The sequence below is a fragment of the Ursus americanus genome, chromosome 14, assembly GCF_024610735.1.
Source record: "Ursus americanus isolate L20-20 chromosome 14, mUrsAme1.1.p, whole genome shotgun sequence".
NCBI classification, from domain to species: domain Eukaryota; kingdom Metazoa; phylum Chordata; class Mammalia; order Carnivora; family Ursidae; genus Ursus; species Ursus americanus.
This window is the reverse complement of record NC_142140.1, coordinates 38,136,819-38,157,585: the sequence shown is the minus strand read 5'-3', so window position 1 is coordinate 38,157,585 and position 20,767 is coordinate 38,136,819. Positions and strand designations below refer to the sequence as shown.

Genomic DNA, 20,767 nt, shown 5'->3' with positions numbered 1-20,767 from the left:
CTCTTAGATTTGCCTCGCTGCTAGCCTCTGCATTTCTCTGAAATTTCCCCACCGTTCTGCTTGGACAGAGTATCAGATGAGATCAACCACTGGGGGAGGGAAGTGAGTGTGGCTCTGGCACTGTGACTAGAAACTCTTGGGAGACCGAGCATCGTGCACCACTCACTTACCGCTCACTGACTTCAGTAGCAAAAGCCTCCAGGATGCTCCTGGATAAACATCATCTTTGTGGCCACACATTGTTTTATGAGCTGAGTCATCAGACTGGCTGACTCCTTAAATGCTGCTATCTGATTCTCCAGGCAGCAGAAAAAACAGGAGAAGATATGAAGCGTAGCTCATTGAGCTTTGTAGAGAGGGCTGGTCTCATTGGCCAAAAGTGATGGGGGGATTTATCATTATGGGGTTTGCTTATGTTAAAAAATTGTTGATTAAGTTCCATTTAAGTGAAAAAGACGATGCTGCCTGCATTTCTTGTATGTTATATACAAAATCTGTTTGGTTATGGGCTGTTTTTAATAGGCACCAGTCTTAAAGAACATCTTGCTGAAGACTTGATTCCTTCCTCAGTCAGCAAGTTGCAATTTACCATCTGAGGTAATGAGTTCAGCCCAAAAGTAAAAGTGACATGTTAAGTCACACTGTTTGTAGACTTGTTTCTTAGATAAGAAACCATGTTTATCTTTTACATAGCTACTCAGTAAGATGTCTCAAGGAATTTTTGATTAAAGCCAATGTGCCTGTATCAAGGAAATTTACTCTTATTGACTCAAGTTTCTGAATTTGGAGACTTGTGACTTGCTGAAGTAAATTTCTCAGTTCTTTTTCCAACCTATTGCATTATGGTCTCAGGAAACATACAGGGAGTTCACTCACCCACCCAAGAGTATATGTTGACTTCCTGTTAGGTGGTAGGCATTATGTTAGGTTCTGCGTGGGGTAAAATAAATAAAGAACAATCTTTGCCACTGAAGAAGGAAACAGATGTTTATCAGTGTGCAAGGCAGACACATTTGATCTCTTGGAGGAAGGTGGGATGAGCAGGTAGGGGTACAGGAAAGGCCCTTAGGGGATAGCAAAATCCCCATTAGCCAAGGGCAGTTGGGGAAGCTTTCCTGGGGAGAGCGGCCCTTAGAGGGTGAGGAGGGTCCATGAGTTTCAAGAGAGGAGAGTACCTGGGTTCAGGGATACTGTATGCAAAGGCCCAGCCAGAGTCAGGGAAGGGCAGCTGCTTGTATCTGGAGTTGGGATAGCGTGGGAACTTCTGGGAGAGCAGTTCCTGGGAGGTGACAGGGTCAGAAACCAGCCCTTCTTCTTTAAGATTTTATTTATTTATTTGACAGACAGAGAGAGACAGCAAGAGAGGGAACACAAGCAGAGGGAGTGGGAGGGGGAGTGGGAGAGGGAGAAGCAGGCTTCCTGCTGCGAGGCTCAATCCCAGGACCCTAGGATCATGACCCGAGCTGAAGGCAGATGCTTAATGACTGAACCACGCAGGCACCCCAGAAACCAGACCTCCTGAGAGTCAAATGAATTGCAGTGAAATAATCTGGAGCAGATGATTCTCCTTCGAAGTCAGAGACAGAGAGGAGGAAGAGAGGGAGTGGCGGATGAGGGTACCAACAGGGCAGATGTTCCTGGGACCACAGAGGGAGCCTGTGGAGCAGAACTGGGTGAAAATGGAGCACAGGTAGCAACAATGGTACAGTGAGTTCCTGGGGATCCTGAAAAGGAGCAGACAGTGAAGATGGGTGGTGGTGAAAACATAAGGAAGTGCATGGAGAAGAGGGGAGGGCAGGCACTGAGGGTCCTGACTTTCAGAGGCAAGCTGGAGTTTGGCTCACATGCTGGGAAGGGTGTGTATGTGTGGGGTGAGAGTGGAATGAGAGCATGAGGAAGGGCTCAGAGCAGATGCTGTGGGTATAGGAGAGCAGGTGTATATCCCTGCTGAAGGGCGATTCTCCATGACATGCTCTAAACTCTTTTGCTTCAAGAAAACAATCTAAATTTAGTACAAAGAGAAAGACTGTAGAGTCTGGGACTTATCAGATGTCCTTCTTCTCACCTTGGCCCCTTTTCTTTTCTCTTTTTTTCAGTTGGGATTAATGCATTCCCATCCCTGAGCTGTGGTGTGTGGTTGTTGATTGGGACTGTCTTCGTCCGGGGAAGCTGTCATCTAAGATGAATTCAGAATGGGAACAAGAGAGTAAACTTCGGGAAGACCAGTCCTTAGGCTCTGAGACTGTGATCATGTATATCAGCCAATGGGGTGGAACTAAGAGATGAAATAAGAGCTTTAAGGTTGTTCAGAAAGTCTGTATAACTTGGCCCACTTGCTAGATAGCTCCCTGGAGAAAGCTTTGTGGGAATGTGGTTTCATTCTATCAGGACATTCCATGGTGGTATTGGGCAGGGGTCTTCCTGGAACAGTTAGCTACATAAATAAGGATATCTCTCTTATTATGTTCTTGGACTCCCCCAACCCCTCAGTATATCTAACTGTTGAGAAACTCAATTATTTACAGAATATTTTCCCAGGACAGGAGTGGGCAGCCTTCATTGGTAGTAGTCTATAGGTCAGGAGTTGGAAGTCCACGGCAACAATCCAGGTGAACTCAGTTAGGCCTGGGAGGAGGAACCAACCATAAAGGGCATTATGAAGAAAGAATCAACAAGATCTGTTGATTACCAAGATATTCTTGTATTAGTCTTGCTTCCTACTCAACAAGTGTGTGTCAGGTGTTAGGCAAGGTGCTGAGGAACCAGAAAGATGACTTTAGCCAGGAGCTTGCCTTTTGAGAGCTGATAGTCTTATGGGAGAAATAAGGCACAAATGCATACAACTGGAATCCAAGGCAAAAGAGGGAAGGATCCAGTCCGCTAGCTGCAGGATCAGGGAAGCTTTCCTGGAAGTGAGGCACTGATCTGGACTTTGAAGAGTGGGGGTGTTCAAGAGTGATACTGAGGGATGACACCAGGGTTTTGGCTTGGAAGGGCTGGTAACAGAGATGGATGGATCTGCTGGGATTAGGGCAGGGGACACTATGTGGTCCAGAAGTAGGTGGAAAGGAGAAGTCCTGCAGTTGCCAGGATTACCCTGGTCTTTGGAGAATGGTTGACCGAGTCACAAGGTGATATTTGCAGAAGTAAGAGGGAACAGATTTTGGGGGGTGGGGGAGGAGAGAAAGGAAGAAAGTTTTGGGACCGAGCCAGAAACTTCGAAGAGCCTGTAAGGCAGAGACCTAGAAGCTGCAGAGGCGGTGCCCAAAGCAGGATCCCAGATCCCAACGAGGAAGTGTTTCCTTACTAGGAAGGCTACTGTGATTGTTCAGACCCCAAACATTTACCGCATAGGCCAACCCATTGAAACTAGAACTAAGGAGGCGGCAGCGCTTCGGCCTAGAAGGCATCCCAGAGGACGAAGAGCGAGGGGCATGATTCTCCACCTTGTTTTCCCGCGGCGACTTCACCTTTCGGGTCTGGCGATACGCAGGGTGGTTCCAGGGACCTTTCCGGGGATGGGCCGTGACCACGCTGTGGGTGACACTGGGATGAGTTCGAAAACAGTATCCTTCCCTCTCTGCTCGGCCCTCCGCTCTCGGACAGGGGTCCCGCGGCAATCTCGGTGTCCCTGGCACAAGCACAGGACGCGCAAGCCTCTGGGGGCCTATGTCCTCCCACCTGCCCAGCCCGCCTCTTTCAGCGCTTACTGCCGCCGAGGGCGGGGGTCCGCGGAGGAGCCAGGTATGACCTCCGCGGAGGAGCCAGGTATGACCTCCGCGGGGCCGTCCAATCACTTCTCGCGGATTTCCCTCCGCTGGCGCGCGGCAGCGGCGCGTGGGCTCGCGCGCGGGCTCGGGCGGCGCGAGCCCGGGCAGCGCGAGCCCCCGCGCGCCGGGGAGTGGCGCATGCGCGGCCGTCCTGCGAGCCCGCTGAGGCGAGCCGAACCGCGGCGGCGCCGGGAGCCGAGCAGGGGAGCTGTGAGGGACCGAGCAGCGGGGCGGGAGCAGCGGCGACGGACAGGTGGGGAGCCCTCGGCCGCGCCGCCCGGGACTGCTGGGCCGCCCGCGGAGCCTCGCGGTCCGGACGTGGCGGCGGCGGCGGCGGCATCCCGGACGGCCTGTGAGGGATGCGCCGCCCACTGCCCCGCGCCGCCTGACCGCCCCCGCTTCGGCTTGCGGTGCGCCACAGCCGGGCCCGCGGCCGTCCCCGCCGCGCTGTCGCCTGGCCGCCGCGCCCGCGGGGCCGCGCCCGGCCCGGCCATGTGGACCCCCACGGAGGAGGAGAAATACGGCGTAGGTAGGTGAGGCTCCGGCCTGGCCGCAGCGGGGGTCCCGGGGACGCGCCCGTGCTCTCGGCCCCGTGGCGGCCCCGCCTCGATTCGCGCCCGCGCGCCCCCGCCCCTGCCCGCAGGCTGCGCGGCCTCGGCGCGGGGCGAGCGCGGGGCGAGCTCTGGGCGAGCGCGGGGCGGGGGCGGCGCGGGCGGGGCGCGGGCGTGGGGGTGGGAGCGGGTCTTGGGGCGTGGGGAGGGCGGCAGGGGGCGCTGGCGGCGCGGCCTCGGCAGGTGCGGCCCGCGGGAGGGGCGGGCAGGGTGGGCTGGGCCCCTGTGGCTGCGCGAGGTTTCTGGCGTGGGGCACAGGGCAGTTTTACCCAAGAAGCCAAATCCTGGGAGTCTTGTTTTCTCCGCTCCCAAATCTCAATTCTAATGAGTTTGCGCGCCTGAGTTGATGAGCCCGATGACTGTTTATTTTTGGACTGGAACCTTTCAAATAAAAGGACAAAAAACGTTGACATCATTTTTCTCCAGGTCAAAATTTTGCAGACATTTGACTGCAAATGTTTGATCTGCATTAATTTGTTTTGCCTTCAGTATTAGAAATAATTACCTTACAATGGGAAGTGTTTTTGGACATGTCTCAGTGTTAAGTTTCGTATGTATTATGTTCACAGTTTTGTTAAGAAAACAACCAAACCTGTTTTCATGACACCGTTATTCCTCTTAGAATCGTCTTTTTATCCGTTATAAGTGTTAAACTCCCGAAGCTAAATAATTCTTGTAACGTTAAACTTCTGTAAAAAGAACATTCAATAATTTAAGGGATTGAATGTTTTTCTATCATAATGTTAGTGTTTTGTGGCAATAACGTGATAGAAGAGTTCTTCCACATTGCATTATTGTAAGTCATCGGTCATCTTGTTGGGTTAAAAACAGATTTAAAACGTTGAGTGTACAGGTTCCCCTCCCTCCCAAGGTTGTAATGGAAAACTATAGATGGGGAATCTGTCTAAACATAGACTTTTATTTCCCCTTTTTAACTGCAGCTCAATCAAGATTTAGCTCACAGTTTACTATGAAATAACTTTTTAAACTGGCAGTAGTAACAAACATTTAGGAATACCATCAGGCAGGTTATCATGTGAAAATTGAGTTTATTTAAATTTAAGGACCTGCAGAGAGATCTTCTATACTGGTAAAAAATCCTGTTTTGAAAGGTAACTTTCTGGAGTTTTTAATTAGCTGTGCTATAATGGCATGATAACACAGTAGGATGGAAGTGATAAAAGGAGCCCTAGTGCTTGAGTCTCTGTTGAGAAGGAATTCGGAAATGATTCAAGGACCCGGGATTCACCTCTGGGGACATTTTACCCCTTCTCTTAGAACATACTCTAAATACTGTATGGATTCCATGAAATGAAGAGTTGATGGTTTATCTTCTCCATAACTTGCTTTCGGGGCTGCTGAACTAGAATAACAAATAATTGATGTGAAAGTGGTCAACTGTTCAGTGACACCTAAGTGATAATTCCTTCTGGGGAAGAACCCTTGAGTAGGGAGTTAGCCAAATTCTGAGTCCTGGCTTCTCTTTACTGGTGCTGTGGGCAAGTTATTTAACATCATTTTCTTAATGTGTAAATTGGGGGTAATATTTACCTACAGGGTTGTGAAAATCAAATGAGAGCATACCAAGTGCTTAATAAATGTTAATTTTTTCTTTTCCCTTTAGTACTTAAAATACTAATAACGCTAGGTATTTCCTTTAATGTGTTAGTTCTTAGAAGGAGGCAATGCAAGGTAATCAAGATAGGTGAATGTGAATCTTGAAGCACTAGGATTTGGTGTGTGATTTAATCAGGAAGATGGAATGAAATTCTTGCATTCTTAGGACTGTGAATTTAGCTTTAGAAAAATGGTTATTTCCCGGGAAGGGGCACAGCATTGGGCACTGGGCAGGACCTAAATACTTGGTAAATGAGAGAGACAGTTATTCTGAAGACATTACCAGCTGTGATTTAGTGTAATTTAGATGCCTTTTTTGCCAAACAAGGCATCTCTTTTCCTGTTTCTCTCACAGCTTTCTTCTGTCCCTTCCTCAGTTATGATCTGAGAGATTGTTCAAAACTCAGGGTACATCTCTTTCCATAAACACGTTAGGGCTGCAGTCCTAGGCCTTTTATTTAATAAAATCCAGTTCAGCCTATAAAGTAGCTTAAATATTGTACTTATAATAAGAAAAACAGTGAATCAAAAATAGTATGCTAGCTGCATTATTTAATCACTAGCTTGAAAATCTAGCTATTATCGTTATTCCTATGAGAAAATATTTTGAGTTTCAGCTCTGATTTTTATGACCAACTTGGAGCACAGGTTTCTATCCCTGCTTGCTAATCCATAATCCTTATAGCAGGGAGGGAAAATTTGTACCTACTTCCTACCAATTTGGAGAAACTGCTTGGATGTTAGTGAGGGAAGGAGTCCCCTGTTGCAGCAATGCAAAGGAGTTTTTTTTCCTACCTCAGCTGTTCATCTGTATTTGACATTGGTAAGGTGTTTGAGATCCTGTAGAAATATCCTACTAGCTTTTACCTATTTTTTTTAAATATAGGAATTCTGTACAACGTTTTCAAATTACTTGATTTATCCACTTAGAACTAGGTGATATCTGAACTTCCATTTTCATTGTAATACTCTGTGGTTGGCTTTAGGTGAAGGGGAAGAGACTGTCCTTTTTTGAGGTTTAGTCATGGGCTAGTCAGTGTGCTGCTAGGGATTCTCACTTAGGTCACACCATGTAGATTCCTAGAGCAGTTCTAATGTTATCTTCATCATACAGATGAAGAAACTGGACCTTAGAAGTTGTTAGTGCTTTTTTGCCCTTCAACAATTGAATATTCCCCTTAATTTTCTTCCTGGCAATCGGCAATATTTTGTGATATACTTGACTCTCTTGCTATTCTTCTCTAGTATTAAAAGGGCTGTTTTTTGTTTTGTCTTGGGTTTTTTTTTTTTTTTTTCACATAACCTGTTAGCCCAAGTTCTGACTCCTTATATCTCTTTCCTTCTGAGGTTCTCTGCTCTCCTTCTGTTGCCATGAATGCTTGGAAAGCCCTACATCTTTCCATTCTTTATTTTACCCTTCCAAGAAGCTTCCTGTTCTAAAGTGCTTTAGGGGAGAACAATCCAACTATTTTTGTGAACCACTTGTCTTTTCCCATATTGATGGCACCCAAACTACCAAATATAGAAACCAAAGACCAAGAAAATACTTTTCTCATCCTCTAACCACAGAAGCAGAAGCAGCAGCAGCAAATACCAATAACAAATAAAAGAAGAATGTTTATAATTAACTTCTAAAATGGAATAGCAGCAAAAGTTTGAGTACATATGTACTAGTTTGGCATTTTAGGAGTGGAAGCTTGCCTAAGGTCATCATCTTATTTATTCTGCTGTCATAAGGTAATTTTTTTTTTTTAATAACTCAGGGCATTGGTTGCTGATTTTCTAATCTACACTTAGTGAACCATGACAATTTTTCCTTATTACTAACTAGAATACCTTATATTTTAGTTGTAATGTTTTATATATTTGTTTGTTTAATTAAAAAAAGATATATTTATGTTATATTTATTTTTATCTCATTTAAAATGTAATTCATACTTTCTGCCTTAGTTTTACCAGATTTTCTTTGGCTTGATTTTCCCCAGGTAGGGGGAAAAAAAAGCACTTAAAAAAAAAGCCCTGATTCCTTCAAAGAAATTTACCTTGTAAAGATCCTGTGGTGCAGAGGCAGCTGAAGGTGGGGAGAGAATAGGTTGATGAAACCCAATTGGAAAGAACCAGTGATCACAAAATTTCATTAAATTCGTTGGTATGTAGGCTATAACTCACTGAAATAGTGTGAAAGCAGTGGGCTTTTTAGTTACTTGTTCCACGAGGGAATCCCAGTCTTTGAAGCCTCCAAAGGGCCCCATACCTTTCAGAGGTAAAGGCATCCACTAGGGTAGAGAAGACGTCATATATCCAGGACTTTATTTTGTCCTGAAAAGCGAGGCTATGCTTGATGTGTAATGATTGCGGTTTACTGTTTACAGGGAACTTCCAAATCATGATTCTACTTGAGCCTTACACCATAACATCACCTCTCTCTTCATTTTAAAACCGATGAGAAAGAAACTTTGGCTGAGAGAAGTTAGGTGACTGATGTAAGGAACTTAAGCTGGTAAATTCTGATTTGAGATTTGAACATAGGATTCTGGGATTCTAAGCCACAGCTGCTTTTATTACATCATGTTGGTTCCGAAAGGAATTTGTCAGTAGTGTATGTCCTTGGCTCAAAAGATAGGCATTCTCTACAGACGTTTCAATTTAAATTGGATAGTTATACTTAAGGAATTTTACTTCTATATTAAACATTTATGTAAGACTATGTGGTATTTATTGTTCTGCTTCTAATTGTAATGATTTGCATTGGTAATGAGTACACATTCAGGGCATGACGAGTCAGAAGGCAGGGCTTTTTTTTTTTATTTTTTATTTTTATTTTTATTTATTTATTTTTTTTTAAAGATTTTATTTATTTATGTGACAGAGAGACAGCCAGCGAGAGAGGGAACACAGCAGGGGGAGTGGGAGAGGAAGAAGCAGGCTCATAGCGGAGGAGCCTGATGTGGGGCTCGATCCCGGAATGCCGGGATCACGCCCTGAGCCGAAGGCAGACGCTTTAATGACTGCGCTACCCAGGCGCCCCAGGGCTTTTTTTTTTTTTTAATGTTCAGTTAGCCAACATATAGTACATCATTAGTTTTTGATGTAGTGTTCAATGATTCATCAGTTGTGTACAACACCCTGTGCTCGTCACAACAGAAGGCAAGTTTTTAAATAGCCCTGAAGGGTATGTTGGGTTGTATCGCCTTTTCTTAAGACACTGTTAGTTGAGAGGAAAGAGTTGAATTTAGCAAATATTTATTGAGTGCCTTCTCAAACCAAGAGGTCTTTGTTTTGATATTTCATTCTGTAAAGCAAACAGGAAATAACCAACAGGAAATTATCAACATTTTTAATAGAAAAGTCATTATGCTGCCACAGAAGTAGTCTATTCAAGTGTTACAGTTCATTTTATCATGCAGTGTTATGAGAGAATGTGCTTTAGAAACATTAAGCTAAATTATAAGCATGACACCTTTTTCTGTCTAGCATTTTTAGACACATTTGAATGCATAACAATCTCAAAATAATGGTCATTGAGGTTGAAAGAACTGTATATCATATTTTTACATTGGTGCTAAATTTTAATTTTTTAATAGTTTGTATTTTGAATCTTTTTTGTAATCTTTGTCTTTATTCTTGATGATAAGAATGATATGAAATTATTCCCAATGTGTAAGCATTATTGGATATGCTATATTTTAATTCCAATGTTATGCTTTTGCTCTAATGAATAAACCTGTTTATGATTATGCTCTTGACTCTTGCATAACCCCTCTTGATAGATTTTGTATGGAAAAGCAAGATTTTTTTTCACATAAAACCTCTAGGAACTTAAAACATTTTTCATAAATACAGTGCCAAATTATTTTAGCTGTGGTCCAGGTACTTGAGTTGATTTGCTATATCACACATTAGGATACTCTAGTAGAGATAATTACTATGTAGGGAAATGTCATTCAGAAGCTTCCTGTTTTCCTACTTTTCTGCAATGGAATAAAATCCCAACCTCCTGCTTCCATCTGTTTCTCCTTCTTTCTTCAAAGCTCATTCATGAGCTCTTACTCTTTGTTGAGTGAGAACCAAAATTGATGGAAGAATTAGTGTGTGATGAATATAGAACTTTATATTACAGATTTAGTACATACCTCAGACAGATGTGCATTTGGCCTTTATTCAGATGCGTCTAGTGACAGCGCCCTCACCACTTTTTGGGACTGCCCCATTTTATTGTTTAGACAGCTATGATTTGAACATTCTTCCTTATTTAATAGACTCCCTGTAATTTCTTATAAGTCCATGTTCTGTGCCTACATTTAAATAATTGCATCATAGCCCTTCAGTAATTCATAGCACTTTAGAACTGTAAGGGATCTTAAAGATACATGGTTTAAGACTCTAGAACTAAGTAAGTCTAGTTGGAATAGCTAACATTCATTAAGTGTTTACTACCTGCCCAGAAATTTTTTTTTAAAGATTTTATTTATTTATTTGACGGAGAGAGAGAGACAGCCAGCGAGAGAGGGAACACAGGCGGGGGGAGTGGGAGAGGAAGAAGTAGGCTCCCAGTGGAAGAGCCTGATGTGGGGCTTGATCCCAGGACTCTGGGATCACGCTCTGAGCCGAAGGCAGACACTTAAGGACTGAGCCACCCAGGTGCCCCAGAACTTTCATGTTAGGGCTCAAATTTACTTTTTTCAGCCTGATCTGTAGACCTACTTATACTTTACACTTTAGCCATACTGAACTTTCCCCAAGTCTTTCAGTCTCGAATTAATTATGCCAGTGCTGCCTTGTGCCAGAACTATTTCTCACCTATTAAACACTTCTTATTATTTACTCCATCATGTCTTGTTCATGTTATTCCTTTTATGTAGGGTTCTTTTCCTTCTCTATGTCTCAGTTTTTTTTCCTGCCTAGTGAGGCTCCTTTGGTATATTGCTATCTTTGTAAATCTTTTTCTAGACCTTTGACCCTCTCTTTCTCCAAGCAGATAGATTTTATTCTTTTAAATTCATGAAAGTTTGTTCCTTCCAGTGGTATATTTATTTTGTCCTCTTCCACTAGACTAATGTCTTTCCAATTTTTTAAAAAATTTTTATTTATTTATTTGACACAGAGAAACAGCCAGCGAGAGAGGGAACACAAGCAGGGGGAGTGGGAGAGGGACAAGCAGGCTCCCAGCGGAGCAAGGAGCCTGATGTGGAGCTCAATCCCAGGACCCTGGGATCACGCCCTGAGCTGAAGGCAGATGCTTAACGGCTGAGCTACCCAGGCGCCTTAATGTCTTTCCAACTTTTGACTATGCTCTACACTAAGAAATACATTTAAAATTGCTATCTCTTTTGTGTGTGTGTATCTACACACATATACATATATTACATGTATATGAAAAAGTTAAAAGTTTGATGGTATAGGACTGTGTACTTTGTACAGTGTCCTCTGATATTTTCTATTCATTTCTACTTCATTAAGAAATACTGATGGCAACTCACTCAATGGATTTTGTGACCCATGGTTGAAAAAACACTGCTTTAGGCTATAAACTCTTAAAAGTAGGGATTATGCCATATTTATATTTGTATTTTTGGCAGACATAACTCAATGCCAGGCATGTAGAAGGTTTTATACATATATTTGTAACATTGGATTGGACGTTTTAAATTCATGGGGCACAAAGCCTGCTCTTTGGAGACTTTTGGCTACCATTTCACACTAATTATTCACATCGAAGTTATAGTAATTAAACTCTAGGATTTGTTTTAGATGAACTGAAGTCAAGCTAGATCTCTTCAATCCTGAACTTCTATGATTGATAATAAACATAAATTTAAAATTTTAGTTACATTATAAATGGTTTTATATTTATTTCCACTACATTTCATCGGGGGGAGCATATTTGATTTGCCTCTGTTGGTTCTAGGTTGGTGGGGGGCTAGACGTGTTTGGCTTAGCAGTTGAACCTGTCAGGTCTTTTTGAAGCTTGAGTTTTTGATCCCACATACTATCTTTTCTTTGAACCTCTACACGATTGATAAACTTGTCTTCTTTTTCCAAGTGGCTGATAAAAGCGTTGAATAGAAACAGAAAGAATTTTATTATCTAGTGGGAAGTGTCTAGTTTACAGACAAATAGATTTTGCTGTGTCGTGTTTTGAACACAAATTATCTGGATGACTTATTGAACGTTTTATGAAATTTCCAGCTGTTGCCACCTTTGTGAACTTGATAGTGTTTGGGGTTAGGGTGGGCTCTATAGTCAAGGAGGACAGAGGTTGCTAAGAGGTCTGTGTGGCTGTACATTTAAGTGTGGGGAATAAGGAAATTTTAGCATTAGAAAGGTGTTAAGTCCATTTTCATCTTTTATATGAAATTTCATGTACATTTCATGTATAGGAGGAAGGGTGGCACCGAACTTATTCTTGAGTTTTGTTTTTGACATTGACATTGTCTTGACATTCTAGATATGCTGGACAACTCAACTCACCCTTTTCCAGACAGGCTTACAACTTTCCTACCTTTGTCACTTTGCTTAGGTTCTTATAATATGATGAATGCAATGATTACCTTTCTCTCCCTGGGGAATGAGAACTTAAAAAGCTCAAATGTCATCTCTTCGATGCCTTCCCCAGCTCTGCTTGATATAAATAAGCCTCAACCTCTGGTATGGGCACTTACCCCTTTAGATGCTTAATTGCATCTCTTTGCCTCAGGGGATTGAGCTTCTCCAGGACAAGGAACTTTATCTTCCTGTTTGTAACCCCAGGACCTAGCGCATAGTGAGTGATCAATAAATGCTTAATTAGGAGTCCAATCTAGTGAAGAGTTTTATTTTGTTTTGTTAATCCTGGTAGTATTTTAAAAGTCAGGCTGTAAATCTAATAATATTTAGTTGTTAGAAATTGTGCCATCATGAATACACTTTTTCCCCATTAGCCTTTCTATTTCTTGAGCCTGTTAAGAAGGTTTACTGCTGAGTTCAAATTAACTGACTTTGGGTGGCAGCTTTAGAATTCCAGTATGAATCCATTTCACCTACAGTTTCACAGTTATCACAACAGTGATTCAGAAATCTTGTAGCAGGTAATTGGGATGTAGTTTGAAATTACCCCAACAATTCTTCTTTCATTTGACATCTTTGGGGAAGCTATGTTTTGGATGAATGACTTTTCCAGAGAACTCAAGGTTAAATCTTTAAAAGCACCAAGAAAAGATTTTGTCTTTTTTTTTGTTGTTGTTGGAATTTTTTCTAAAATATGATGTATTCTTCCCTGTATTGTGAATTCAGTATGTGGAATACATTCAAGCTTTCTCTTTTTCTGTGTAACGTTTTCCTTTTGATTACATAAGATATATATTCATTAGAGAAATGTCAGTAAATATAGAAGAATACACGAAAAAGAAAATACGGGTGATATCTTACTTTTGTAACCCATATATAACTCCTCTCAACCTATTAATACATCTTTATGTTTTTTTTCCATGTATACATTTATTTATTTTTTTGGATTTTAGAAATATCTTTATTAAGAAATAGTAGTATGAAAATTTCAGAACTTCGTATTTTCCAGAACATGTCTGTTATCTAGAAAATGAATTTATATGGACTATTTGTTTAAATTAATTTATTTTTTAATTATTTTTATTATTTTTATTATTTATTTATTTTTTATTATAATAATATTTTTTATTATGTTAGTCACCATACAGTACATCCCTGTTTTTTTTTAAATGTTTTTTATTATATTATGTTAGTCACCATACAGTACATCCCTGGTTTCCGATGTAAAGCTTGATGCTTCATTAGTTGCGTATAACACCCAGTGCACCATGCAACACGTGCCCTCCTCACTACCCATCCCTGGTTTTTGATGTATACATTTAAATAGGCATTTAGGGGTGTCTGGGTGGCTCAGTCAGTTAAGCGTCTGACTCTTTTTTTTTTTTTTAATATTTTATTTATTTATTTATTTGACAGAGGTAGAGACAGCCAGTGAGAGAGGGAACACAAGCAGGGGGAGCGGGAGAGGAAGAAGCAGGCTCATAGCGGAGGAGCCTGATGTGGGGCTCGATCCCATAACGCCGGGATCACGCCCTGAGCCGAAGGCAGACGCTTAACCGCTGTGCCACCCAGGCGCCCTTAAGCGTCTGACTCTTGATATCAGCTCAGGTCTTAATCTCAGGGTTGTGAGTTTGAGTCCTGCATTGGGCTCCATGCTGGGCATGGAGCCTATTTAAAAAAAATAATATTAAGTAGATATTTCAAGTAAATTAAATTTTAAGGCCATACTGTATATATTGTCTTATAATCTTTTATTTTAAATCTATTATACTATGAACCTTTTTTATGTCTGGATTGTTCTTTGTTTTGATGACTGCTGTTTCATAATATGGATGTGCTATAATTTACCTCCTCCTACTTCTAAACAGTTGGTTGTTTGAAATTAACTATTGCCGGGACAGTGAAGGTTCTTATTTCTCTGCACCCATGTCAGTCTAGGACATTATTTCCTCCACAGATTTGCATTTTTCAAAAATTCAAAATTGATATATTCTTGAGATTACCTAACAAAAATAAAGTGTTTCCTACTGCCAGTTCAATTTCTTGGGCATCAGTTGTTTAACTGAAATTTCTGACTATTCGATATTATTAATAGAAACAAGTGATTATAATGTTAATACAGTGATACTTGTTTGCTTCCTCATTGAAATCCCGAATTCCATTTAGTGATTCTCTTGTTGGCTCCTTTTCTCATCCGGCTATGATGCTCTCAGGGAATTTGGGGTGGAATATGTGGGACTCTGACTCACTATTGATGACCTGAAATGTTTTTTTTTTTTTTTTGGTATTATTTCTATCTCTGTACATTTCTTTTCTTGGTAGTTACTTTGAGTATCCTCCTTTTCTTTTTCCTGTTTGCTAGCCACTCATTGCTGTTTTGCTGCCCTTTCCAGCAATACACTTGCAAGCTAGACCTGATTTGAACTTATTCAAGGGAAATTGGGTAATCAACCATGTGAAGAACTAAAGTGGCTCCTTTCCTCTCCTTTGGAGTGAGATCCAGTGCCTTTATGATAGATTCAGTCCTTTTAGAAGAACTTAACTGACTCATGGTCAAGGCTGTGTTCTGTATGAAGACCTGTCTTTGAGAATGATAGAATCTGATGCAAATTTAGTCTGTGCATAGGGCACTTTCCCTTGTGGATGGGGGCATGTCGATAGGACATGATCTGGTGCTGCTGCAACCTTTTTGTTGTCATGAGGAGAGCTAGGAAGGAGGGGATTTTGTTTTACTTTTCAGTGTGGGAAAGGGATTTGAGTACTATGGTTGGAGGGAAGAAACTTTGAAAAGAGAATCTTTTGATACCTTTTATTTTTTAAAGGTTTATGTATTTTATTTATTTATTTTTCATTTTCTCTACTTTTTTGTTATTTTTTTATAATAATTTTTTATTATAATAATATCTTTTGTTATGTTAGTCACCATACAGTACATCCCTAGTTTTTGATGTAAAGTTCCATGATTCATTGCTTGCGTATAACACCCAGTGCACCATGTAATACGTGCCCTCCTTAATACCCATCACCAGCCTATCCCATTCCCTCACCCCCCCTCCCCCGAAGCCCTCAGTTTGTTTCCCAGATTTAGAGAGAGAGCACACAGAGGGGTGGGGCAGAGGGAGAGGAAGGGACTCTTCACTGAGCTCGGAGCCTGACACAGCGCTCGATCTCATGATCCTGAGATCATGACCTTGAGCTGAAACCAATAGTTGGACACTTAACCGACTGAGCTACCCAGGAACCCCTGGTACATTTAAACATACTGAAATAATTAAGTTCTAATGAGACTGTGGTATATAACAATAAGTAATGATATTGTGTTCATCTCACAAAGCACTCGTTTTTATTGATTTGCTTTCTCAGATGCTGTAGCAAGTTCCTGTGTTAGTAATGATCTGTTTTAATCTGTCAGTTCTTTACTTCAGTATTTAAGAACTATTTTTATTGTGATAAAATACATAATTTACTCATTATAAGTGTACAATTCAGTGACAATAAGTACATTTAAATTAAAAATGTACATTTAAATTGTTGTATAATCATGACTACTATTTTCTTCCAGAAATTTTTGATCATTCCAAACAGAAACTCTGTATCCCTCCCTGCAGCTTGTGAAAAAAAACCTCTATTGTACTTTCTGTCTCCATGAATTTGACTATTCTTCGAAACTTCAGATAAATGGAATCATACAATATTTGTCCTTTTGTTTCTGGCTTATGTTACTTACAGCATAATGTTTTCAAGATTCATCCGTGATGTAGCATGTATCAGACTTTCATTTCTTTTTATGAGTGAATAACATCCCATTGTATGTATATATATGAAATTTGCTTATCCATTTATCTGTTGGTGTACACTTGGGTTGTTTCCACCTTTTGGCTCTTGTGAGTAAAGCTGCTATATGAACACTGGTATGCAAGTATCAGTTTGAGTCCTTATTTTCAGTTCTCTTAGGTATATACCTAGGATTGGAATTGCTGGATCAAATAGTAATTCCATGTTTAACTTTTTGAGAAATTGCCAAACCATTTTCCCTACCAGCCATGCTGTTTTACATTACTAGCAGCAGTGTGTGAGGGCTCCACATCCTCACCAACATTTATTTTCCTTTTTTGATAATAGCCATCCTAAATGGATATGAAGTGGTATCTCATTGTGGTTTTGATTTGTATTTCCATAATGGTTAGTGATGTCAAGCATCTTTTCATGTGCTCATTGAGCATCTGTAGATCTTTGGAGAAATATTCCATTGTATGTATATGTCACATTTTGTTTATTCATTGTTTTTTTGACACTTGGGTTGTTTCTACCTTTTGGCTATTATGAATAATGCTGCAGTGAACATTTGGCATATGAGTATCTGACTCCCTGTTTCCACATCCTTTGGTTATATAGCTAGAAGTAGAATTATTTATCATATGGTAATTCTGTTTAGATTTTGAGGAACCACTATACTTTTTAAAAAAGATTTTATTTACTTATTTGATGGAGAGAAAGAGAGAGCACAAGCAGGGGGAACAGCAGAGGGAGAAGCAGGCTCCCTGCTGAGCAGGGCGCCCGATGCAGAACTCGATCCTGGGACCCTGGGATCATGACCTGAGCCAAAGGCAGATGCTTAACCGACTGAGCCACCCAGGTGCCCCTATACTTTTTTTTTTTAAATTCCAGAAGAGAGAGCGAGAGAGAGCAAGAGTGAGTGCTGGGGGGAGCAGTGGGAGGGGCAGAGGAAGAGGGAGAGAGAGAATCTCAAGCAGACACCCCATTGAGCACGGAGGCCAATATAGGGCTCGATCCCAGACCCTGATATCATGACCTGAGCCGAAATGAAGAGTCGGATGCCCAACTGACTGAGCCACCCAGGTGCCCCCTCTATACTGTTTTTCATAGTGCCTTCACTATTTTACATTCCCACCAGCAATGTGTAAGGATTCCAATTTCTCTACTTCCTTCCCAGTATGTTACTTTTTAAAAACACATCTTTATAATAACTATCCAGATGGGTGTGGAGTGGGATCTCATTGTGGTCTTGATTTGCATTTCCCTAATAATTAATAATATGGAACATCTTTTTATGTGATTATTGGCCATTTGTATGTTTTCTTTGGAGAAATGTCTATTCAAGTACTTTGTCCATTTTTTTCTTTTTCAAGTTTTTTTTCTTCTTTTAATAATTTTTATTTTGTTATATTAGTCACCATACAGTACATCCCCAGTTTTTGATGAAATGTTCCATGATTCATTATTTGCGTATAACACCCAATGCACCATGCAATATGTGCCCTCCTTAATACCCATCACCAGTCTATCCCAATCCCCCACACCCCCTCCCCTCTGAAGCCCTCAGTTTGTTTCCCAGAGTCCACAGTATCTCATGGTTCATTCCCCCTTCTGTTTACCCCCCTTCATTCTTCCCTTCCTTCTCCTACCGATCTTCCTATTTCTTATGTTCCATAAATGAGTGAAACCTAATTGTCTTTCTTTGCTTGACTTATTTCGCTTAGCATTATCTCCTCCAGTCCCATCCATGTTGCAGCAAATGTTGAGAAATCGTTCTTTCTGTTGGCTAATATTCCATTGTATATATGGACCACATCTTCTTAATCCAGTCATCTGTTGAAGGGCATCTCGGCTCCTTCCACAATTTGGCTATTGTGGACAGTGCTGCGATGAACATTGGGGTGCATATGGCCCTTCTCTTCACTACGTCTGTATCTTTGGGGTAAATACCCAGTAGTGCAATGGCTGGGTCATAGGGTAGCTCAATTTTTAACTTTTTAAGGGACCTCCACACTGTTTTCCAAAGTGGCTGTACCAACTTGCATTCCCACCAACAATGTAAAAGGGATCCCCTTTCTCCACATCCTCTCCAACGTTTGTTGTATCTTGCTTTGTCAATTTTTGCCATTCTAACTGGCGTAAGGTGGTATCTCAATGTGGTTTTGATTTGAATTTCCCTGATGGCTAACGATTTTGAACATTTTTTCATGTGTCTGTTAGCCATTTGTATGTCTTCATTGGAAAAGTGTCTGTTCATATCTTCTGCCCATTTTTTTGATTTGATTATTTGTTTCTCGTGTATTGAGTTTGAGAAGCTCTTTGTAGATCTTGGATACTAATCTTTTATCTGTAGTGTCATTGCAAATATCTTCTTCCATTCTGTGAGCTGCCTCTTAGTCTTTTTGACGGTTTCCTTGGCCGTGCAGAAGCTTTTTATCTTGATGAAGTCCCACAAGTTTATTTTTTCTTTTGTTTCTCTTGCCTTTGGAGATGTGTCATGAAAAAAGTTGCTGTGGCCAATGTCAAAGAGGTTGCTGCCTATGTCCTTGATGGATTCCTGTCCACATCGAGGTCTTTCATCCATTTGGAGTTTATTTTTGTGTATGGTGTGAGAGAGTGGTCAAGTTTCATTCTTTTGCATGTAGCTGTCCAATTTTCACAGCACCGTTTATTGAAGAGACTGTCTTTTTTCCACTGGATGTTTTTTCCTGCTTTGTCAAAGATTAGTTGCCCAGAGAGCCAAGAGTCCATTTCTGGGTTCTCTATTCTGTTCCACTGGTCTGTGTGTCTGTATTTGTGCCAGTACCATGCTGTCTTTGTGATCACAGCTTTGTAGTATAGCTTGAAATCCGGCAACGTGATGCCCCCAGCTTTGTTTTTCCTTTTCAACAATTCCTTGGCGATTTGGGGCCTTTTCTGGTTCCACACAAATTTAAGTGCTGTTTCTTCTAGTTCTTTGAAAAATGTCATTGGTATTTTGATCGGGATGGCATTGAAAGTGTAGATTGCTCTGGGTAGCATAGACATTTTAACTATGTTTATTCTTCCGATCCATGAGCATGGAATATTTTCCCATCTTTTTATGTCTTCTTCAATGTCTTTCAAGAGTGATGTGTAGTTTCTAGAATACAGATCCTTTATGTCTCTGGTTAAGTTAATTCTGAGATAACGTATGATTTTTGGTGCTATTGTAAATGGAATGGATTCCCTGATTTCCCTTTCTTCAGTCTCATTGTTTGTGTATAGAAATGCAACTGATTTCTGAGCATTGATTTTGTATCCCACCACATTACTGAATTGCTCTATAAGTTCTAGTAGTTTGGGGGTGAAGTCTTTTGGGTTTTCTATATAGAGTGTCATGTCATCTGTGAAGAGAGACAGTTTGACTTCTTCTTTGCCAATTTGGATACCTTTTATCCCTTTTTGTTGTCTGATTGCTATTGCAAGGACTTCTAGTTCTATGTTGAATAATAATGGCGAGAGTGGGCATCCTTGTCGTGTTCCTGATCTTAAGGGAAAGGCTTTCACCTTTTCCCCATTGAGAAGGCCATTCGCTGTACGCTTTTCGTAGATGGTTTTTATGAAATTGAGGAATGTACCCTCTATCCCTACACTCTGAAGGGTTTTAGTTAGGAAAGGATGCTGTATTTTGTCAAATGCTTTTTCTTCATCAATTGAGAGGATCGTATGATTCTTGACTCTTTTCTTTTGATATGATCTATCACACTGATCGATTTGCGAATGTTGAACCACCCTTGCATCCCAGGGATGAATCCCACTTGGTCTTGATGGATAATCCTTTTAATGTACCCTTGGATCCTATTAGCTAGGATCTTGTTGAGAATTTTGGCATCCATATTCATCAGGGAAATTGGTCTGTAATTCTCCTTTTTGATAGGGTCTTTGCCTGGTTTGGGGATCAAGGTATACCTGCCCTCATAGAATGAGTTTGATAGTTTTCCTTCTGTTTCTATTTTTTGAAACAGTTTCAGGAGAATAGGTATTATTTCTTCTTTGAATGTTTGGTAGAATTCCCCGGGGAATCCGTCGGGCCCTGGACTCTTGTTTTTGGGGAGGTTTTTTATCACTGTTTCAATCTCTTCATAATTAATCCATCTGTTTAAATAATCAATTTCTTCCTGTTTCAGTCTTGGTAGTTTATAGGTTTCCAGGAAGGCATCCCTTTCTTCCAGGTTGTTTAATTTATTGGCATAAAGCTGTTGATAAAAGTTTCTAATGATCCTTCCTATTTCATTGGTGTTATTGTTGTGATCTCTCCCTTTTCATTCATAATTTTATTAATTTGGGTCCTTTCTCTATTCTTTTGAGTAAGTCTGGCAGTGGCTTATCGATCTTCTTTATTCTTTCAAAGAAACAGCTAGCTTCTAGTTCTGTTGATCTGCTCTATTCTGCTCCTGGTTTCTATTTCATTGATCTCTGCTCTAA

General features: G+C 40.9%; 1 protein-coding gene across 4 annotated transcripts in view; it reads left to right on the top strand.

Moving 5' to 3' along the window:
• The first annotated feature begins 3,908 nt into the window (after positions 1-3,908).
• Positions 3,909-20,767, top strand: part of DOCK3 (dedicator of cytokinesis 3) — a 568,180-nt gene continuing 551,321 nt past the window's right edge. For all 4 annotated transcript variants that reach the window (XM_087867015.1, XM_087867014.1, XM_087867013.1 and 1 more), the window contains exon 1: positions 3,909-4,299. In XM_087867015.1, coding sequence (XP_087723141.1) covers positions 3,909-4,299 — 391 coding nt within the window. The remainder of the gene's footprint in view (positions 4,300-20,767) is intronic.